Genomic DNA, 22358 nt, shown 5'->3' with positions numbered 1-22358 from the left:
ATTGGTAACATTCCCAAATTATGTTTCTACAAGATGAAACATAGACATTATATCTGGGAACCAGTACGTGAAAAAACTTCATTATCTATGAATATTATGTATTCCAAAAAGAGGAGTGTTTTAAGAAACAGCTGTATTTATAAAGTGCAACCTATTTATACTAATCTTTATAATCAGTATTCGTTCAGGTAGCATAAGGAGGCGGATTTATAAAAGCTTTTTCCTAACTTGTTTCTGAATCCTATATTTGAATTTCATGTAACACTGTTATACTTTGCTGTTGTATTTTTCATTCATAAATACTGTTTAAACTAATTAAGGCTTCTTCATCATGTTCATGTATCAAGACCTAATTCTGATATTTTTTCTTAAATTAAGATTGAATGTTTAAAGTTTTTTTCAACTGTACAGAATGAATAAACCAGCAACTTTTCACAAATAATCTTACTATTGAAATTGAGTCGCAAGCAAGTTATAATTAAATGAGTATTATGAGTATTTTTAATCTTAAGATTTTTTGGTGAAAAGTGCATGCCGCTGAATCTTTTTGTTTTTGTTTTGTTTTTATTATTATTGGAAGCATATTAGATAATCAATATTTAAGCTGCTATATATACATGAGCGCCATACATTTGTATATAGTTAAACAGTATTACATGTATTTTATTTTGTTTGTATCTTTCTTTTTTCCTATTTGTATTGCCTCAGGGAAGATCAACATGTCTTCTTCTTCTCAGTCCGCAATTAACTGTCTGATTATTTTGCCACTGTGTGTTGCGCATGAAAGTCCAAAGAAAATTTAATTATATTTACATTTTGAGAAAGTTAAAATCCTATATACAGGTGCTCATTAAAACATAGATAAATAAATGAGTAACCATCGTTAAAGGATTAATTTCATTATCCTTATAAGATCGGGATTAAAGATCTACACCTAGATCGGGATCAAAATCAATGTGTTAGATATTTCCAAAATTAATACAGGGTTTTAGATAGTTTATTACAGATCTGGTTCCTGGTTCAAAATATGTGATATTTTGGGTCTGTATAATTCATCAAAACCAGATTAAATCATGACAGACGAAACAAATAGAAAGGTTACTTTTTTCTTTCCCACACTTATGTTTGTCACAGTTATGTGTTGCCAGTTACACACGAAGACAAGATACATTGTTTGAATACACATGCGTTTTATTAATGTTTTTAAAGCTCTGAAAACTTCCCTCTTCGTTGACTTTTGTCGTTTTGTTAAAGTTCAAAGTCCAAGCCTAGTTCTTTTCTTTTCTTTGACGCCTTACCTCGACGTCGATTCAGAAATTTTGTCCAAGCTCAAAATGTAGTGGATAACATTTTTGAATTGTGGCTTCAACTTTTTTATTTTACCATTTTGTCTGTGCAGGGTTTCCCCTGGGTCAATTATTTTTTTCGCCACCTCTTTCGCCAAAACAATATATTTTTCGCCACTTTATTATTTTTTTCGCCAAATATATTTTTCCTTTAAAATTTTCTTTTTTTCCAGCACCCCCAACCCCCTCCACCCAAAATAAGAAGTGGTGTTTTACAACAAAACGAAGTATCTTATTACTTGGAATGTAGTCATTACATTGAAGGGTTACTCTCAACCTTTCAAATAGATTTCTTCATAACGACAGTTTTCTTTTCTAGACCATCGTAAATAAGTAAAACTATGCTTGAAACATCAGTGTTACTGAAACGACTTTGAAGTACCCACTCAAATCAATGATCTATATGAAAGTTAAATGATAAAGTTTTAAATCAGAGACCTTTCTAGCTTTTGAACATTTTTCGTCATAACAATAATTTTCTTTTCAAAAGAAGGAGAGGAAGCGTAAATTTTGCTTCAAACACGTGCTTCACAAAGCGGTAAATAAATCCCTTTTGAGACATACGACAGAAGCAATTTAACCATATCATTTTGTCATATCATACAATCAACACCTTTATTAATTAGTCCTTTGATGTCGATAGCTATAAATGCAATCAGCTGATTATTGATTTTCTGTCAAAATCTTAACGAGTTCAAGGTGAATTCCGAGTATTGTCTGATGGGTAAAGTCAGAGAAACACGAAAAAAGTAAACAAACAAGATGGCTGAAAATAAAATCGTTATATATATTTCTTTCGCCAAATTCTTTCGCCAATGACGAATTTTAATCGCCACAATTATTATTTTTTCGCAAATTGCGAAAATGGCGACCGCCAGCGGAAACCCTGTGTCTGTGTTTACAAAAATGAATTTACTCTGACTTAATGTCTGAGTGATGACATTATAATATAACTTGAACTTATAAGTTACATGTTTGCTACTGACCATGCTGACAACTGCAGCCCATGCCCATGGATCCATAGAGACTTTAGAGGGTTTGTAAACTTCATAAAGGTGAAGTTTTTTTACCAACACTCTTTTGTCTGTAGGGGGTCAGTAGTGAACTTTATGTTGAACTTATCAAACACTGTACTGCACTGTACTTCGCGCCCAATATACTTTCGCACCTCGCACGTTCGCACCAAAGGTCCGTTCGCACTCTACACGTTTGCGCCCAATTTTAATTCAAATTCCAGTTGAATAATTGGAAAATCATGATTGTTGTTTTTAATTGCTTTCGTGTAAATACTGAATAAATTTATAGCTTGGTATGAGTAAAAGATTGAAGATTTTAAATGAAAAACACAAATAAAAGATAATTGTTTTTAACAGCTTAATTTGGTCCCTTTGATCTAAAACAATAAAATATAGCCATATATCCCTTTTTTAGTAATTTTGGGGCCCTTTATAGCTTGTTGTTCGGTGTGAGCCAAGGCTCTGTGTTGAAGGCCGTACTTTAACCTATAATGGTTTAATTTTTAAATTGTTATTTGGATGGAGAGTTGTCTCATTGGCACTCACACCACATCTTCCTATACATGCTATATCTATACACTATCATAACCAAAACATGATCAAACAGTCAAGGGTCTAACTTAAATAAGTTATCAGAGAAAAATAACATGCATGTTGTTATTACAGACACTTTCATGAGTTGTCTTCTCTTTTTTCCTAAATCTGTAATAACATATGATTGTTATCAGTTTAATACATCATAAATATTCTATCTTTAATGGGCACTTGGGAATTCTTGAAAACTTTGCGCAATAGCTTAATATATTACCTTGATAACTAATTTTCTAATTCTATTAATACAATTTTGATCAACCATGGTAAATCAATCAGACAAGGCCTTTATGGGTAAACTAAGCTATAATAACAAGGCTTAGGTTATTACAAGCATGAAATTTACAATATGAGAGTAAATGAGACACTTGGAATCTTGTGCAGTGTCTCATTACAAGCTCTAATCATCCTTTCTTACAATGAATTGAAATAAATTGTTATGCAAATCAGAGCAAAGCCTTTAAAGAGATATAGAGAAGCAGTAATAAGTTAATAACACCCCTTTGTTATTGCAGGAATATATTTTCTGTAATAACATAGGTTTGCTATGCATGATTGGTAAACTATGAGCTGTTATATCTTTGCAAAGATTAGTATATAAAAAGAAGATAATAATATAAATGGAACTTATGAAAAATTTAACAAGATAAAGTTTGTATATTGTCTTATTGATACAAGTAACATCCATATGTTATCACAGTTTTAGGATATTTTAGCTCACAATAACAACATGTGTGTTATTTTTCTCTAATAACTTATTATTTAAGTTAGACCCTTGACTGTCAAAGATGATGAACATTTTTTCAACACACAAAAAAAAAACGTAGTCAGAATCTCACTCCATTTTGAAACAAGTCAATGAAACAAAGTTATAGCAATACACAAAACAAAACATGATTAAGAGTTATTCAACACAAAATAAAACGTTGTCAGAATCCCAATTTATTTAGAAAGGAATAAGAAAAAATAATAATACACTATCCAAAACATAAGTAAGATTTATCATGTTTATTCAACACAATAAAAAATGCTGTCTCACTTTATTTTGAGACAAGGAAAACAAGTTATTAAACCGAAAACCAATTAAAATTGGGCGTGAACATGTAGGGTGCGAACGGACTTTGGGTGCGAACATTTAGGGTACGAAAGTGAAAGGGGGCGAACATGAATGGGTTCCGGCTTTACATGCTGCGCTTAAAAACAACAGCAATGAAATACAGGGATGGGGTAATTGAAAATGTAATGGTAATTAAGTGTAATGCATTACAATTTTCCATGTAATTGAATGTAATGTGTAATTGAGCATTTTTTTAATTACATGTAATGGTAATTTAATTAATTGCATTGAAAAAAGCATGTAATGCTCAAAAAAGGATTTGTGTTTAATAATATAAATTGTAAAATAATAATTTTTTTTTCTTTCAAATGTTGATATTAAATACTTTTTTAATATATATGAAGTCTATAATCTATACTGAAGTTACAATGTATATTAATATTTATTTTACCTACAGATGTTTTTTTTTCTTTCAAATTATCATTTAATCATAAATTAAAAAAAATTGAGAAAATATTTTGTATATTAGTGTTCAATTTAAAGAGAGATCTCTTATTAAACTAAATAGATTGATAAGTATTTAATCCCCTTGTTACATGTGTTAAACAAAAACCAAAAAAAAAGTGTCACTGTGAAAAATCTTTCTTTTACAGTTCATTTAGAACATGTAGAATTTAAAATCACTGCACACAATCATTTTGTCAAATAAGTATACACAAAGGGATTATAGAAATAAAAATTAATAGCTGTAAAAACAAACAGCAATTAATCAGATTAAAATGTCCAGGGGCAATGCCACTGTTACATGTATTTTTATCTAATTAGCAAAATATTGCTAATATTTAGACATTATACATGCATTATTTGTACTAAAAATGATTTTCAATATAGTGACAAGACACTTTTTGATATTTTTAGTGTAAAAAGTAATATTTATGTTTCATGTATAATATCTTTATTTATATTATGTTTAATTTAAATGACTTCATTTCTGAAATGTCAAAATACCCCTTGATGTATTTGCAAGTTAATAGGAACCAATTCCCCATTCTTTCAATATGACAATCTTCTGATCATGGAACTTCCATGTTCTGATCAAGCAATATCTGCCACATTAGTTCGTGTCGAAAGACTATTTAGAATTGCTGTCAAAGTGTTCAGACCAGAGAGATTCAGACTAAGTGACAAAACATTAAATAGCTAATGATTATCAAATGCAACGCTTAAACTATGCTTACATGAATATTTTACACATGCATTATTTATACATGTATAATATTGTTAAAAAAAAACCATGACCAAATGTAATGTGTAATTTAATTAATTACTTTAGTAAAGTAATTGTAATTTAATTAATTACATTTCAAAAACAGTGTAATGTGTAATTGATGTAATTGATAATTTTTGCAATGTAATGTGTAATTCAATTAATTACATTCCGATGTAATTGACCCCAAGTCTGATGAAATACAATTAACATAAGATGTCATAGGCAGATCCAGGGGGAGGGGGCCCACCCCCCCCCCCCCCCCCCCACCCCTTTTTGTGGAAATAATTTGGTTGATTATAAAGGGAATCATTGAAGCATGACTTGAGTGCCCTTCCCCTTAGGTCAATCAGTGGGCCTCCTCTTAGGAAAAGTTCTGGATCTGCCACTGGAAGTGATGCCATGAATTCCATATTAAATTTACTAACCCCATATATTGCGCTATATGTGCAATTGTTTCTCCATAGGCCATAATCAGATAATGGTAACGTCTTCTTCTCTTGCTGAGCCCATATCGAAAACTTGTATATGTACATTTGTATGATGGCTTATTTCAAAGCTGAGACATTTTCACATTTGTGGATAAATTTTTGGGGTAGGAAGTGTGATTTATTTTCCTGTAAATTAGCATACCCTGAAAATCCTTTCGTGATGGGCTCTTCATGGTTAAAAGTCCCTTTTTTCACACAATAATGTCTGAAAATTTAATACTTTGAATACATATAATAACTCAATAGTTTTTACACATTTATTCTAAGGTCCTATACTTCCCAGATCAACACAAATGGTTAAGCTCAGTCACTTGCTAAAAATTGAAACATGTCCAATATCACTACACAGAAATTTTTGTTTACAAACAATTGTTGTGCTCCTCAATCGGAGGCGCATTTAGGGATATTGTACCATATGGATCCATAGGGGGTTACCATGTGATGGCATTAAAACAATTACAACATCATAATTTACCTGTGGTGCAATAACATATTTATTCCCAGTTGCTAACTTTAGTTTGCCTTAAACATGTTAAATAAATATTTTACAAAATGCTTATTTTCACAAACATTGGATAAAGATTGATTCAGGAGGTGTCACTTTTACCTTTTCTGAGAAAAAAAATAAAAGAAGAAATGACTCTAGGATTTGGAACAAACATTCTAGGATCTAACATGTTTAACAAAATCATTTTTTTTAGCTCACCTGTCCCGAAGGGACAAGTGAGCTTATGCCATCACTTGGCGTCGTCCGTCGTCTGTCGTCGTAAACTATTTCAAGAATCTTCTCCTCTGAAACTACTGGGCCAAATACTTTCAAACTTTAACTGAATGTTCCTAAGGGTATCTAATTTATAAATTGTATTCAGCAAAGTAAGATTTACAAATAAGTCAACATGACGGAAATGGTCAGTTGACCCCTTTAGGAGTTATTGCCCTTTATAGTCAATTTTTAACCATTTTTCGTAAATCTTAGTAATCTTTTACAAAAATCTTCTCCTCTGAAACTACTGGGCCAAATACTTCCAAACTTTAATTGAATGTTCCTTAGTGTATCTAGTTTGTAAATTGTATCGGAAGTTATGATCTATCAACAAACATGGTCGCCATTGCTAAAAATAGAACATAGGGGTCAAATGCAGTTTTTGGCTTATAACTCAAAAACCAAAGCATTTAGAGCAAATCTGACGTTGGGTAAAATTGTTTATCAGGTCAAGATTTATTTGCCCTGAAATTTTCAGATGCATCAGACAACCTGTTGTTGGCTTGCTGCCCCTGAATTGGTAATTTTAAGGAAATTTTGCTGTTTTTGGTTATTATCTTGAATATTATTATAGATAGAGATAAACTGTAAACAGGAATAATGTTCAGCAAAGTAAGATTTACAAATAAGTCACTATGACGGAAATGGTCAGTTGACCCCTTCAGGAGTTATTGCCCTTTATAGTCAATTTTTAACCATTTTTCGTAAATCTTAGTAATCTTTTACCAAAATCTTCTCCTCTGAAACTACTGGGCCAAATACTTCCAAACTTTAACTGAATGTTCCTTAGGGTATCTTGTTTGTAAACTGTATCCGAAGTTGTGATCTATCAACAAACATGGTCGCCATTGCTAAAAATAGAACATAGGGGTCAAATGCAGTTTTTGGCTTATAACTCAAAAACCAAAGCATTTAGAGCAAATCTGACGTTGGGTAAAATTGTTTATCAGGTCAAGATCTATCTGCCCTGAAATTTTCAGATGAATCAGACAACCTGTTGTTGGGTTGCTGCCCCTGAATTGATAATTTAAGGAAATTTTGCTGTTTTTGTTTATTATCTTGAATATAATTATAGATAGAAATAAACTGTAAACAGCAATAATGTTCAGCAAAGTAAGATCTTCAATTAAGTCATTTTGACCAAAATTGTCAATTGACCCCTTAAGGAGTTATTGCCCTTTAAAGACTTTTTTCACAATTTGTTCATCATGTTGACTTACTTTAAAAAATCTTCTCCTTTGAAACTGCTGTATCAATTTCAGCCAAACTTAGGCTAAATGAGTTTCAGAGTATCTAGTATAAATTTTATATTTTATTTCCTTGTATGTCAAGAAACATAGCTCCTACAATGTCCTATGGCTAAAATAGAACATAGGAGAAAATGATTATTTTTTTTGGCTTTTGAAGAAAATAGGACGATCCAAAAAACATTTAAATGAATTGAAAAGCCAAAATAATCATTGATGAGAGATTTAACCAAAAGAATTAAGGTGAGCGATTCAGGCTCTTGAGAGCCTCTTGTTTATAATTCTAATAATGAGAATTGGCCATGATGTTGAATATCAATGTACATAATTTTTATTTTTAATTTGTAGGTTGAATTATCCAAGGATGTTTTAGCTCCTTCTGACGGACCAAGAGAAGAGCTGGTAAGACAACTATTGATTTGATTTTTAAGACGATGCTCTCAGTCGTGTCAGTCGTGTCAGTACATATAGCTTGATGTTTAGATCATTTGTAGAATATTTGATAATTAAGGAATGACTGTAATATTTTTTCTGTCTATGAAGAAATAACATAAAAAAATGTGGTGCACACTGAATTACGCGTGTAGCGGGTTCTTTAACAGTGTGCACCACATTTTTTATATTATTTCAAATGACAGAAAAAATATTACAGTCTTTTCTTATAATTTAATTCTAAATTCCATTTTAAACCATGAAAAAATGTTGATGATGTCACAGTCGCATGACTAAATTATGTCTATGGGCCCATAACAAAATAATGTCAGCATTTCAGAAGACGCGTTACATCCAAAATTAGATTATTGTTAAAGAAACTCTTTCATGTTTTTGGAGAAAAACATATAAACATGATAAAGATCTACCGGTAATGCAAATTACTTTTCTGGGGTATTGGTTTAGTGGCCAACTTCAAAGATTCATTGGTAGACGGCCATTTAGATTTGTAATTGTATATTGACATTCTCTTCCTAAAATACAATTCTGTGTATATCATATATGTATATAGAATTGTTATTTGTTTGTGTTTTTTTTATTCAGATATCAACAGCAATAAAGTTTTTACAGAACCCTAAAGTTCAACAAAGTCCTGTGTCACAAAGGAAAGCTTTCTTAGAGAGAAAAGGTAGGATTATAAAGTCCTGTGTCACAAAGGAAAGCTTTCTTAGAGAGAAAAGGTAGGATTATAAAGTCCTGTGTCACAAAGGAAAGCTTTCTTAGAGAGAAAAGGTAGGATTATAAAGTCCTGTGTCACAAAGGAAAGCTTTCTTAGAGAGAAAAGGTAGGATTGTAAATTAAATGTTTTCTTATAGAAGAAAGGTAGTATTAGAAGCAAGAATTGATGTAAACCAGAAGTGACCAACGTATTTATCAGTGTATTTAACATGTTCAGTGTAAATGTTATTGCACCTTGTCAGGAGAGTAAATGTTATTGCACCTTGTTTGTAGAGTAAATGTTATTGCACATTGTCAGCAGTGTAAATGTTATTGCACCTTGTCAGTAGAGTAAATGTTATTGCACATTGTCAGCAGTGTAAATGTTATTGCACATTGTCAGCAGTGTAAATGTTATTGCTCCTTGTCAGTAGAGTAAATGTTATTGCACCTTGTCAGTAGAGAAAATGTTATTGCACATTGTCAGCAGTGTAAATGTTATTGCACCTTGTCAGTAGAGTGAATGCTATTGCACATTGTCAGCAGTGTAAATGTTATTGCACATTGTCAGCAGTGTAAATGTTATTGAACCTTGTCAGTAGAGTAAATGTTATTGCACATTGTCAGTAGAGTAAATGTTATCGCACCTTGTCAGTAGAGTAAATATTAATGCACATTGTCAGTAGAGTAAATGTTATTGAACCTTGTCAGTAGAGTGAATGTTATTGCACATTGTCAGCAGTGTAAATGTTATTGCACCTTGTCAGCAGTGTAAGTTTTATTGCACCTTGTCAGTAGAGAAAATGTTATTGAACCTTGTCAGTAGAGTAAATGTTATTGCACCTTGTCAGTAGAGTAAATGTTATTGGACTTTGTCAGTAGAGTAAATGTTATTGAACCTTGTCAGTAGAGTAAATGTTATTGCATCTTGTCAGTAGAGTAAATGTTATTGAACCTTGTCAGTAGAGTGAATGTTATTGCACCTTGTCAGTAGAGTAAATGTTATTGAACCTTGTCAGTAGAGTAAATTTTATTGCACCTTGTCAGTAGAGTGAATGTTATTGCACCTTGTCAGTAGAGTAAATGTTATTGCACATTGTCAGTAGAGTGAATGTTATTGCACCTTGTCAGTAGAGTAAATGTTATTGCACCTTGTCAGTAGAGTAAATGTTATTGCACCTTGTCAGTAGAGTAAATGTTATTGCACCTTGTCAGTAGAGTAAATGTTATTGAACCTTGTCAGTAGAGTAAATGTTATTGAACCTTGTCAGTAGAGTGAATGTTATTGCACCTTGTCAGTAGAGTGAATGTTATTGCACCTTGTCAGTGGAGTGAATGCTATTGCACCTTGTCAGTAGAGTAAATGTTATTGCACATTGTCAGCAGTGTAAATATTATTGCACATTGTCAGCAGTGTAAATGTTATTGCACCTTGTCAGTAGAGTAAATGTTATTGCACCTTGTCAGTAGAGAAAATGTTATTGCACCTTGTCAGTAGAGTGAATGTTATTGCACCTTGTCAGTAGAGTAAATGTTATTGCACATTGTCAGCAGTGTAAATGTTATTGCACCTTGTCAGCAGTGTAAATGTTATTGAACCTTGTCAGTAGAGTAAATGTTATTGCACATTGTCAGTAGAGTAAATGTTATTGCACCTTGTCAGTAGAGTAAATATTAATGCACATTGTCAGTAGAGTAAATGTTATTGAACCTTGTCAGTAGAGTGAATGTTATTGCACATTGTCAGCAGTGTAAATGTTATTGCACCTTGTCAGCAGTGTAAGTTTTATTGCACCTTGTCAGTAGAGAAAATGTTATTGAACCTTGTCAGTAGAGTAAATGTTATTGCACCTTGTCAGTAGAGTAAATGTTATTGCATCTTGTCAGTAGAGTAAATGTTATTGAACCTTGTCAGTAGAGTGAATGTTATTGCACATTGTCAGTAGAGTGAATGTTATTGCACCTTGTCAGTAGAGTAAATGTTATTGAACCTTGTCAGTAGAGTAAATTTTATTGCACCTGTCAGTAGAGTAAAGGTTATTGCACCTTGTCAGTAGAGTAAATGTTATTGCACATTGTCAGTAGAGTGAATGTTATTGCACCTTGTCAGTAGAGTAAATGTTATTGCACCTTGTCAGTAGAGTAAATTTTATTGCACCTTGTCAGTAGAGTAAATGTTATTGCACCTTGTCAGTAGAGTAAATGTTATTGAACCTTGTCAGTAGAGTAAATGTTATTGAACCTTGTCAGTAGAGTGAATGTTATTGCACCTTGTCAGTAGAGTGAATGTTATTGCACCTTGTCAGTAGAGTAAATGTTATTGAACCTTGTCAGCAGAGTAAATGTTATTGAACCTTGTCAGTAGAGTGAATGTTATTTCACATTGTCAGCAGTGTAAATGTTATTGCACCTTGTCAGTAGAGTAAATGTTATTGAACCTTGTCAGTAGAGTAAATATTAATGAACCTTGTCAGCAGAGTAAATGTTATTGAACCTTGTCAGTAGAGTGAATGTTATTGCACATTGTCAGCAGTGTAAATGTTATTGCACCTTGTCAGCAGTGTACATATTATTGCACCTTGTCAGTAGAGTGAATGTTATTGAACCTTGTCAGTAGAGTAAATGTTATTGCATCTTGTCAGTAGAGTAAATGTTATTGCACCTTGTCAGTAGAGTAAATGTTATTGAACCTTGTCAGTAGAGTGAATGTTATTGCACCTTGTCGGTAGAGTAAATGTTTTTGAACCTTGTCAGTAGAGTAAATGTTATTGCACCTTGTCAGTAGAGTAAATGTTATTGCATCTTGTCAGTAGAGTAAATGTTATTGCACCTTGTCAGTAGAGTAAATGTTATTGCATATTGTCAGTAGAGTAAATGTTATTGCATCTTGTCAGTAGAGTAAATGTTATTGCACCTTGTCAGTAGAGTAAATGTTATTGCATCTTGTCAGTAGAGTAAATGTTATCGAACCTTGTCAGCAGTGTAAATGTTATTGCACATTGTCAGTAGAGTAAATGTTAATGCACCTTGTCAGTAGAGTAAATGTTATTAAACCTTGTCTGTAGAGTAAAAGGGGTTATTGTCCTTAAATGACAATTTTTCACAATTTGTTCATCATATTTGCTAACTTCAAAAAATCTTCTCCTTTAAAACTACTCAACCAAATTCAACCAAACTTCAACTGAATGATCAGTAGGGTGTATAAAATAAAGTTTTTGTTTTATTTTCTATTTCGTCAAAAAACATGGCCGTCATGGCTAAAAAATAGAACACAGGGTAAAATGCAGTTTTTGGCTTATATCTCAAAAACTGCAGCATTTAGAGTAAATAAACAAGAAAGTTAAAGTATTTATTAGGTCAAGGTCTCCCTGTCCTGAAATTTTCAGTCGAATTGGGTAACTGGTTTTTCAGGTATAATGCCCCTGAATTGATGATTTTAAAGAAATTTTGCAGTTTTTGGTTATTATCTTGAATATTATTATAGATACAGATGAACTGTTAAAGAAAAAATGTTAAGCAAAGTAAGATCTACAAATAAGTCAATTTGACCAAAATTGTAAATTGACCCCTTAAGGAGTTATTGCCCTTTAAAGACTTTTTTCACTATTTGTTCATCATGTTGACTTACTTTAAAAAATCTTCTCCTTTGAAACTGCTGTATCAATTTCAGCCAAACTTAGGCTAAATGAGTTTCAGAGTATCTAGTATAAATTTTATATTTTATTTCCTTGTATGTCAAGAAACATAGCTCCTATGGCTAAAATAGAACATAGGAGAAATTGATTTTTTTTTGCTTTTGAAGAAAAAAGGACGATTCAAAGAACATTTGAATAAATTGAAAAGCCAAAATAATCATTGATGAGAGATTTAACCAAAAAAATTAAGGTGAGCGATTCTGGCTCTTGTTATATTTCCTAGACATATTTAATTTTCATATTACTAACAAAGCATTTAATATTTTTTTATAAACAGAAGAGATAAACTATTCCAAGTTCAACTTTACCTTATGAAGTTGAAACCTTAGTTTTATTGTTATTATGTATGCGTTAGTTTTGAAATTTGAAATTGATAGATAATCTGTGATGTTTGTTAACAAATAATTTTATTTCTCTATGGCAATATAATATTTCAGGCCTCACAAAAGAAGAGATAGAAATTGCTGTAGAAAGATCAGGTGTACCCCCAGATAAACCTACCCAAGTATACCCACCCCAGCCTCCTGGAATACAGGCACCAATACCTGGAGCAGTGGTACCCTACCAACAGTCAGGTAAATAGAATTATCTATAGAGAGGTCGGGTGTACCTCCAGATAAACCTACCCAAGTATACCCACCCCAGCCTCCTGGAATACAGGCACCTATATATCAACTTGATAGATAATAGGACAGTTGGGGCAATATGCGCAATTGTTTCTCCATAGGCCGTAATGGTAATGTTTTCTTCTGTTGCTCAGCCCATATCGTAAACTTGCGTATGTGTGATGGCTTGTTTCGAAGCTGAGACATTTTTACATATGGGGTTAAATTTTCGGGGTAAAAGTGTGATTCATTTTTCAGTAATTTAGCAAACCCCGAGTATCCTTTTGCGATGTGGCTCCTCTTGGTAAAAAATCCCATTTTTAACACAATAAGTTCTTTGAAATTTTAATACTTTGAACACATTTCATAGCTCCATGGTTTTTACACATTTATTCTGTGTTCCCTTATTTTCTGAATTAACACTAATGGTTCAGCTCAGTCATTTGTTTATCATAGAAATGTGTCAAATATCACTACACAGAGATTTTTTGTTTACACGTAACTTTTGTGTTCCTCATTTCAAGGCGCATTGGGGGTTCCTCATTTCAAGGCGCATTAGGGGTATTGTCCCAGTTAACAGATATTCTTACAATATTTATTTTAAGCATCCCCTGTCATCCTGCTGGTACTTCATAAAGATGAGCTTTATTTGTAGGGTTGTCCTATTCTGCTTACAGACCTGTTTTATATTTATTTTCAGCGCCCCCTGTTGGTACATTAGTAAAGATAAGAGATGTGTTACACACAATAGCTTTAATAGGAGGCTTAAGTTATGCTGCCTATAAATTTTTCAAGGTAAGCTTAAAATCTTGTTTTTAGAGATATTTTTGAGTAAATATATATGTATATATTTATTAAAATGTAGTAACCTTTTTTCCACAGCAATTGCCAAGTAAAAATAACATACGTTGTCTCAGTGTTGATAAACTTCTCATATGATTTAATTGCACTTACCAGAAGTGAGACATTGGTTTAACAGGTTGTAAACAATGAAACATTTTAAGTTATTTTGAGTTTTTGAAAGTCGTATTTCATCAATCTTCACAAATTACAGTTAATATAAACAATAATGAGTGTGGTCATTTTTTTAAGATAATGTAATGTGTGAAGATGCTGTGATAAAAACTTGTTTACAGTTAACGATGTATGACACACTATAATGTTTATTATTTATTGATTTGTAGGAATATTTACTGCCATGGATTTTAGGTAAACCAAAGACAGAAGACAGATTAGATAAAATTGAGAGCATGGTGATAGAGCTTCAAAAAAACATTGTGGAGACTTTGTCAAAGATTCAACTAACCTTGACCTCCATGCAGGAAACAATGTCAACCAATCAGGAGAAAGTACAGGCAATATCACATGAAGTCTACTCACAAAGGGTAAATTAAAGCTAAGCATATTTTGATTGAGAAAAGGAGAAAGACTAACCATGGTGTATACTTCTATATTGTACTTTTATGAATCATGATTCTAGCTTTGGGAATATTTCTTCCACTTGGAAATTATTTTAAAAATAAATCAAAATAAACAATTAGAACATTGGTTTTCCAATTTGAATGGTTTTGCACTTGTCATTTTGGTGCCCTTTATAGGTTGCTGTTTTTGGTGTGAACCAAGGCTCTACGTGTTGAAGGCCGTACATTGACCTAAAATGGTTTACTTTTATAAATTGTTACTTGGATGGAGAGATGACTCATTGGCACTCATACCACATCAATATACAATACTATTCTATGGTTTTTTTTTAGTACTGATTTAAAAATTTTATCTTGTAACTAACAGCTCACTACAAAATTTGTTTCGTTTTTGATTTTGAGTTAGATCTTTAAAAATCAAGAAATTGTTAATTATAAACAGTCAGGGGCGTTACTTAAACAAGTTATTTTTTCTAATTACTTATATAAGTAATTTTTGTTTTTAAAAATAATAAAATTAATTAATAGAGTTATTTTAATATTAATTTTCAATAGAAACATAAACTAAATGTAGTTTTCATGATTTTAAACACTATTGTATATCATAAAATAAAGAATTTATCAGATTTGAGAGGAGTATAGCGATAAAGGGTTACATTAAAAATAATGACAAAAATATAACTTGAATAGGTTATTTTAAACATTTTTGAAAAAAATAGCAATTACACTTATCTAAGGCACATATGTAAGTGATTTGGGTTACAAATTATAAATAACTTCAGGTCTTAATTAATTCACAAGTATCTATCTATTTATATCAGTCTTCCTTGAAGATTTTAGAGGAAAATGATAATTTAATAGTCCCAAGAGACCAATCTTTGACCCAGAAGCGTCGGTATGAAAGATAAGTGCGTCGGAAAGTTAATTAATGTTTCGGAATAATTAGTTTTTATATATCAAGGGAAAAATGATAAGATGACTGTGAAAATTATTTAAAGCTAGTAAAATCTGTATTATTGGACACCTATAAAAATAATATTCAGAAAAATAACTTATATAAGTTATATTTAAATAAGCCTCGTTTTCAACATTACTTGAATCGGTAATTTTAATTGTTACTTGTTTAAGTAATGCCCCTGACTGATAAATTTATATATTATAGATTATAATTGCTGGCTCCATGACTTCTCCATATCTGGACAACACATGAAAAAGGATACAAAATAAATCTGATAGGAGTAAATATGTTATTACTCTAGATCTATTACAGAAATTTACATAATCTGATAATTTTTCAAAAACACCTGACATATACAAAAATCACAAATATACATTTAAATTGCTCTTTACTAGTTGTTATACTGTAATAAAAGTTATAAGAATGTCCTGATTTTAATTAGAATGTCCTGATTTTTCAGTCTTCCACAGCCATGAGTAATATCAACGAGTCACAGTTTGCCACAGAAATGAAGTCAGAGCTGCAGACTGTAAAAGGATTATTATTAAACAGGTAATCATACTGTTAGTTTCTATTGACCATTTTGGGAATCTTAAAAACAGGGGAACAAAACACTTTTTATATAATCTTTTTTCTTATTATTTTCTGAGTTTTCTGAACCTACAAGTATTGTGTAAGGTTACTTACTAGCCCACTATTTCACTGACACTTATGCTGAGTTCACACGTAATTCCAATTATTTTAATATATATACGTTTTACGTTTTACATTAATTTGAATTACAATATGTGGCAAATTCGCCAAACTGTCCAAACGACATTAACTTTTAATACGTACTAACAAAAACGTATTTTTAATTGGAAATGGGTATTTCGAATTAAAAATGAAGAGTGTGTGAAAGCGATTAGCAAATTCGATTCGAATTGAATGTCCTTGTGAATAGTTGTATAAAGTCTCTAGATACAAAGGCGGTAAACATATCCTTGAAATTGTTACACTTCTAACCAATAAAATTGAAATGCTTATGAAAAATATGTGTTAACAATGCTGGATCATAATTAGACAAAGCTTTTTTTTTAATATTTTTTTCTTCATTTTATTGAAAAAAATTAATAACCTGGTGGTTTAAAGAAGATCCAATTCTTAACCAAAGGAGTATGTTCGATAAGGTCCTAAAATGGCCCTTTTTTTTAGCGTAAATTTCAAATTCAGATTTATCAACCAATATCACGATAAATTACAGCTAATACATTGACTAGCTATGCTATAAGCCATTTTGTTGAAAATTTTACGTTTCTGTGTTTCATTATGACGTCACAAGTTGTACTCATATTGATTTTTCACGAAAAAATCAATGAAAATGGGTAAATTTCCATAGATTATTGGACAGGAAACATAGACCGCATACATCGACAACAAAGATCTTTTAAAATAATGTTTGTGAAGACATTTCACATGTCTAATTTGAATTTTATGCTTGTCGACGCCTGCGCTCTATGTTTCCTGGTCCTTTATTTGGTTGATATCTAGCTGATTTTGTCAAATTTCATCAAAATCCCTTATTTTGACCTTGTTTGGATGTGAAAATCAACGTGTTAGAATTAAACTTTGACAAAAACAGTTCTGTTTAACTTTCTAACATGTCTTTAGGGCAACTTAAAACATTTATTGTCTTGTAACTATGAACTTTATAATTGGGGCCAAATATGGCTCTTACCGAACTTACTCCTTTGTTTTCACACAAAAATCATCTCTGGGATGAAAGACTTAACAGATACAGTAAAAGCAGAAATTTTGATGGAGGAGTTAATTTCGTTTATTTTGTAGAAAGAATATATCCACGAAATTAAAACCCTCACGAAAATTTAACTTACTTATACTATTACTTCCATTCATTTGAAACCACGAAATTAAGTCCCCATAAAATTTTATATAGAGACAAAACCATGAAGATTTAACCCCAACAAAATTTATGTTTATATTTATCACCAGACGACAGTTCCCACCAACACCATCCTCATCATCACTGCCAGCATGGCAACTCAGTCAGACTTCTAGTCCTACCAGCAAATCAAACATGGTCAAACCTAGTGGGGATGCCACAACAAAGTCAGAACCTAGCCATGATGCCACAATAACATCAGAACCTAGCGGGGATGCCACATTAGTGTCAGATGAAGCAAACTTAAATCAGAATAAAGATGATAGAACAAATGGAGAAAATATTGATGAAGTAAGTTCTTATATAAATAGATTATATATATAAAAAGGATAACAAAAAGGTAGTGTTTTACAGATGTGACTGTCTTATTATATTTTTGACGTGTTGTGCTAAGCTTGAAATGTTCATATGAAGTGGGTTTGCCATTTAAACAATGACAAGTTTGAATAAATACTATCAAAACAAAAAATAAGACTTTAAAACAATCTAACTACAACCAACAGTCATGATGGTCTTACACATAACATGGTCCAAATAGTTGACTAAAACAGTTTGTTAAGTGGAAAACAGTTTAGTCAGAAAGTCAAGTGTCAATATATATATATCTATCTATTGCAGCAGCCCATAACATTTATTTTTAAAGTTTATAGGTTTTAATGAGTAGAGCGTAGAGAGCCATATCTCTTGCCCTTAAAAGACACTCTTGTAGATTTAAAAAAAGAACTTATGCCACTATATACATGATATACAAGGCAGCACTCACACCTGCAAAGTGGAAATTGATTAATATAAGTTTCAATAACTTGTTTCCCAATCTACTATAAATAAATATGTTTAAACTAAATGTAGGAAATAACAATTAGCTGAAACCATGGTAAGTAGTTCAAGAGGTCAAAGTCTGAGCTTTTCTCATCACTTAGCGTCCGTCGTCTTTGTTAACTTTTTCTCTTCTGAAACTACTGAGCCAAATTTAACCAAACTTGACCACAATTATCATTTGGGTATTTATTTTAAAATATATGTCCTCTGACCCAGCAAACCAACCAAGTTGACCACCATGGCTAGAAATGGAACATAGGGTTTAAATGTAGATTTTGGCTTATATCTCTGAAACAAAAGCATTTAGAGCAGATATGACATGTGTATAATTGTTTATCAGGTCAAGATCTATCTTCTTTAAATTTTTAGACCATTCAGGCAACCTGTTGTTTGGGGGCTGCCTCTGATTGTGTAATTTTAAAAATATTTTGCAGCTTTTGGTTATTATCTTGAATATTATTATAGATAGTGATAAACTGTAAACAAGCAATATTTACTGCAAAGTTAGACCTAAAAATAAGCCACAGTGACCAAATGGTCAATTGACCCCTTGAGGAGTTGTTTTCCTTTATCATCTTTATAGTAAATTTTTAACAATTTTCATAAATTTTGTAATTTTTTTTTTTAAATATTTTCCTCCGTGACTACTGGGCCATATTCATTATGATAGAGATAATTGTAAGCAACAAAAATGTCCAGTAAAGTAAGATCTACAAACACATCACCATCACCAAAACACGTTTAAATATGCAAATTTACCAAGGTGAGCATTACAGGTTCTTTAGACCAAGGAGGTTATATTAGAAGGAGAGTGAACACTCTGCTTGATACAAAATTAGCATCCCCAGGATAGCAGTTCGATCAGAGAAAAATAGTTAAATTATAAAGAAACCGACATGTTTATCACCCACTTGACATGGCCCTCTGATGTACCGGGCTGTAACTGCGAGTAGTTCTGGCTATTAGATAAATCGCATATGTCACGTGATTGTTATCAGTGACTGGATCATAAAAGTTCAGGTGTATTTTCGGTAACAATGCAGTGTATAGGTGTTTATGATAGGTAAAAAGATCGGACGCGCAATTTCAAAATCAATCGTCTGTCTACGGTGAAAAAGATAAAGAAATGACAAAGTTATGAGGGTTTAAAGGAAAGTTAGTGAGCGATTTTTATTCAACACTACATTGCTTTAAACAAAGATTTTCGCTTCACCTGTCAATTTCTGCTTATGAGAATTGGCAGGTAATAATCATAGAAAATATACGAATATGCAAAGTACTTTAGTTACGGTGACCGGTAACGACCGGAAGGAATATTTGCAATTGAAACACAGAGAAATTTATCGGGAACAACGTAAAAGTGACTTTCTGTTATTACTGTTGATATTAACATTGACGGCAATGAGATGGATATTCGTTTTATTTCTATTGGTAATATAGGGTTATTGCATGAATATTGGGGAATATTGTCCCAAGTAGAATCTTATATTGCACGAGCTTGCGAGTGCAATATATGTTGTACGAGGGACAATATTCCCCAATATTCATGCAATAACCCTTTTATTGTATAGCAATATAATATTTAAAAGTAAAAATTGGTTTAAACTAGATTTTGACGTATATGACGTCATGAATTTTGAAGATTTACTGCACTAGTGCAATATTGTAGTTTATTGCACGCTAACTTTTGGTTACTTTTTGTGGGAAATATTATATTGCTATACAATAATAAGTTTTCTTTTACAAAAAAAATTAATTTTTAATTATTTAATAAAAAATATCACAAAAAATCAGATAAACATTTAAATAATTGTATATCCAGTCAGTTTATGACAATTCGGGTGTTTCCGTTCTTACTCGGGTATGTAATTAGGACACAATCTCCCTCTGTGACAGGGTTGATCTCATCTAATTAACACCCACTTACAGAAAAGTCGGTAACATTTTTTGTGTTATTATCGTCTTTCGTCCTCTCTCCTTCTAATATAACCTCCTTGTTTAGACCCTCTAAATTTTCTTCAAATCATTCCATAAGATTACTTATTTTATTGAGGACTGTTTCCTTTTATGCATATATTCAGAATTTATTTGCATATAAAACTTATTTTTTTGTAAATTTCAGGTAAAAGTGAATTTCAGCATTGAAGAAACTACAAATGTTGAAATGTCAGAAAGTTCTCAACCAATCAAAACAGACGTGAGTGATATTCTGAACCAATCAGAGGACAACATTTTACAAATAAAATCAAAGGAGGAAAATGACAACGAAGAGGTTGATTAAACCAGATTTATTTAGAAAAAGAATGAATAGTTTAAAAAAGAGAAAATTTAGCAGAAATTTTGTATATTTGAATTTTTGTTATTTTTCCTCTTATTGAACAAACCTAAAAGAAAAAAGATTGATTCCTATGAGAATTTTATTTAAATTTTTATTTAAACTTTTATCTTGTTTTTCATCTCCCCATTCAACATTCTTGTTAATAATGTCTGTATATTACAGAAGGTTGTGTCCCAACAATTCATTAATCCCATCACAAGCAAAGGTCTCTTAATTTAACTTGTTAATGTTTCCATTGCCTCTATCAAATCTTTCAATGTTTTAATATTAAAGATGAGCTGCATCAAATTGAAATCTACCTTATGCAAAGATAGAGTTTTCACTGCCCTCAGGCTTTTTTGCTTTTATATTTTATTTCAAGAACCCCAACTGTTTAACTACAGACAGCTGACATAGATTGATTCGTTTTAAAAGAGAAAAATAGAAATAAGCTAGACTATAATAATGTTTATTATACTTCACGTTAAAATGCCATATTTTGATTGGCTAAGACGAGGGTGTCAATTTACTCTATCACATGGTTGAGCGGGTGACAATTTTTTTTAATGTTACCCTCTCGTTTAGACCAATCAGAAATCGATAGTTCATAGAACAATGAATTGAATTTACATCAAGGAATTAAATACAATGCTTAAGTTCTACGTTTTGGCTCAGATTTTATTATCGACTGTTAAAATAAATAAAATAAAACATCTTGCTTGACTTTTTTTTCTTTTTCTAATGACCGTAACGATGTTATGAACGTGACATCATACAAAATATTTTGAAATAAAAGTAATCTGTAAAAGCCAATAATGACAGGACATTCAGTATAATAAATTAAATAACACATAGCTGAGAGGGTGATAGAGCAGATTGGAACCCCTTGAAAAGGCATTGTCAACCTTGGCTTCGCCGCGGTTGACAATGTTTTCTCGGGGTACCAACCTGCTCTATCACCCTCTCAGCTATGTGTTATTTATATAGTATTGCATTTTACTTTATTATTGATTAATGGCTGGTAGATTCACTGAATATCTATTAGGAATAACTTTTACCTGTATGTCAACCTTTCTAGCATTTGAAAATATGTGTTCATTGATGTATTGTTTGTTATTTACATGCAGATATCTGGGCAGAGGTAGTACCAATCCATACAAAATTATATATAGAATAAAAAATTCTAAAATGCACATATATGTCAGATTTCACTTTCAATTAGAGCAGATTTTCTTCTGCCAAGATATTCCAATGTTTGTATCATATAGGTATCTGAACTATGTATTGTCATTTGAATGCCTCAAGTGTTTATGTATTAAGCAGAATTATATTGAGAAAGAAAACCTATTTGTAGCTTATTGAGTCATTGAAAATTCAATATTGATGCAAAATAAATATTTATATTTGAATTGTGTTTTTTTTTCTTATACATTTTGTGTATTTTGGCTTTCAAGAAGACTTTTATCATACCAAATGAACAAAAAAAGAGATTTGGGATTGTGACAAGACCAGTATTAAATATCTCTAATTGACTAACATGATTAGGGCTAAGTTCCTGTATAACTTCAAATAGTACAAAATTCTACAGAAGTGGAGGGTTTGTACCAATTAACATGAGCAACACAACAGGAGCTACATGTGGAGCAGGATATGGCTACCTTTCCAGAGCACTGA

The 22358-nt window shown here is 31.6% G+C and overlaps 1 protein-coding gene across 1 annotated transcript; it reads left to right on the top strand.

Annotated features, from left to right (window-relative positions):
- Positions 1 to 993: 993 nt before the first annotated feature.
- LOC134701217 (peroxisomal membrane protein PEX14-like) lies at positions 994 to 22093 on the top strand. The gene is made up of 9 exons (XM_063562349.1): positions 994 to 1097; positions 8127 to 8180; positions 8814 to 8898; positions 13060 to 13197; positions 13928 to 14022; positions 14412 to 14612; positions 16067 to 16158; positions 17599 to 17839; positions 20490 to 22093. Exons 1-9 carry the CDS (start codon positions 1074 to 1076, stop codon positions 20646 to 20648), a joined length of 1089 nt encoding a protein of 362 aa, XP_063418419.1. The 5' UTR covers positions 994 to 1073; the 3' UTR covers positions 20649 to 22093.
- Positions 22094 to 22358: the final 265 nt, after the last annotated feature.

The sequence above is a fragment of the Mytilus trossulus genome, unplaced genomic scaffold (assembly GCF_036588685.1).
Source record: "Mytilus trossulus isolate FHL-02 unplaced genomic scaffold, PNRI_Mtr1.1.1.hap1 h1tg000233l__unscaffolded, whole genome shotgun sequence".
NCBI classification, from domain to species: Eukaryota; Metazoa; Mollusca; class Bivalvia; order Mytilida; family Mytilidae; genus Mytilus; species Mytilus trossulus.
The sequence above is the reverse complement of the archived record's forward strand: the minus strand, read 5'-3'. Positions and strand labels throughout refer to the sequence as shown.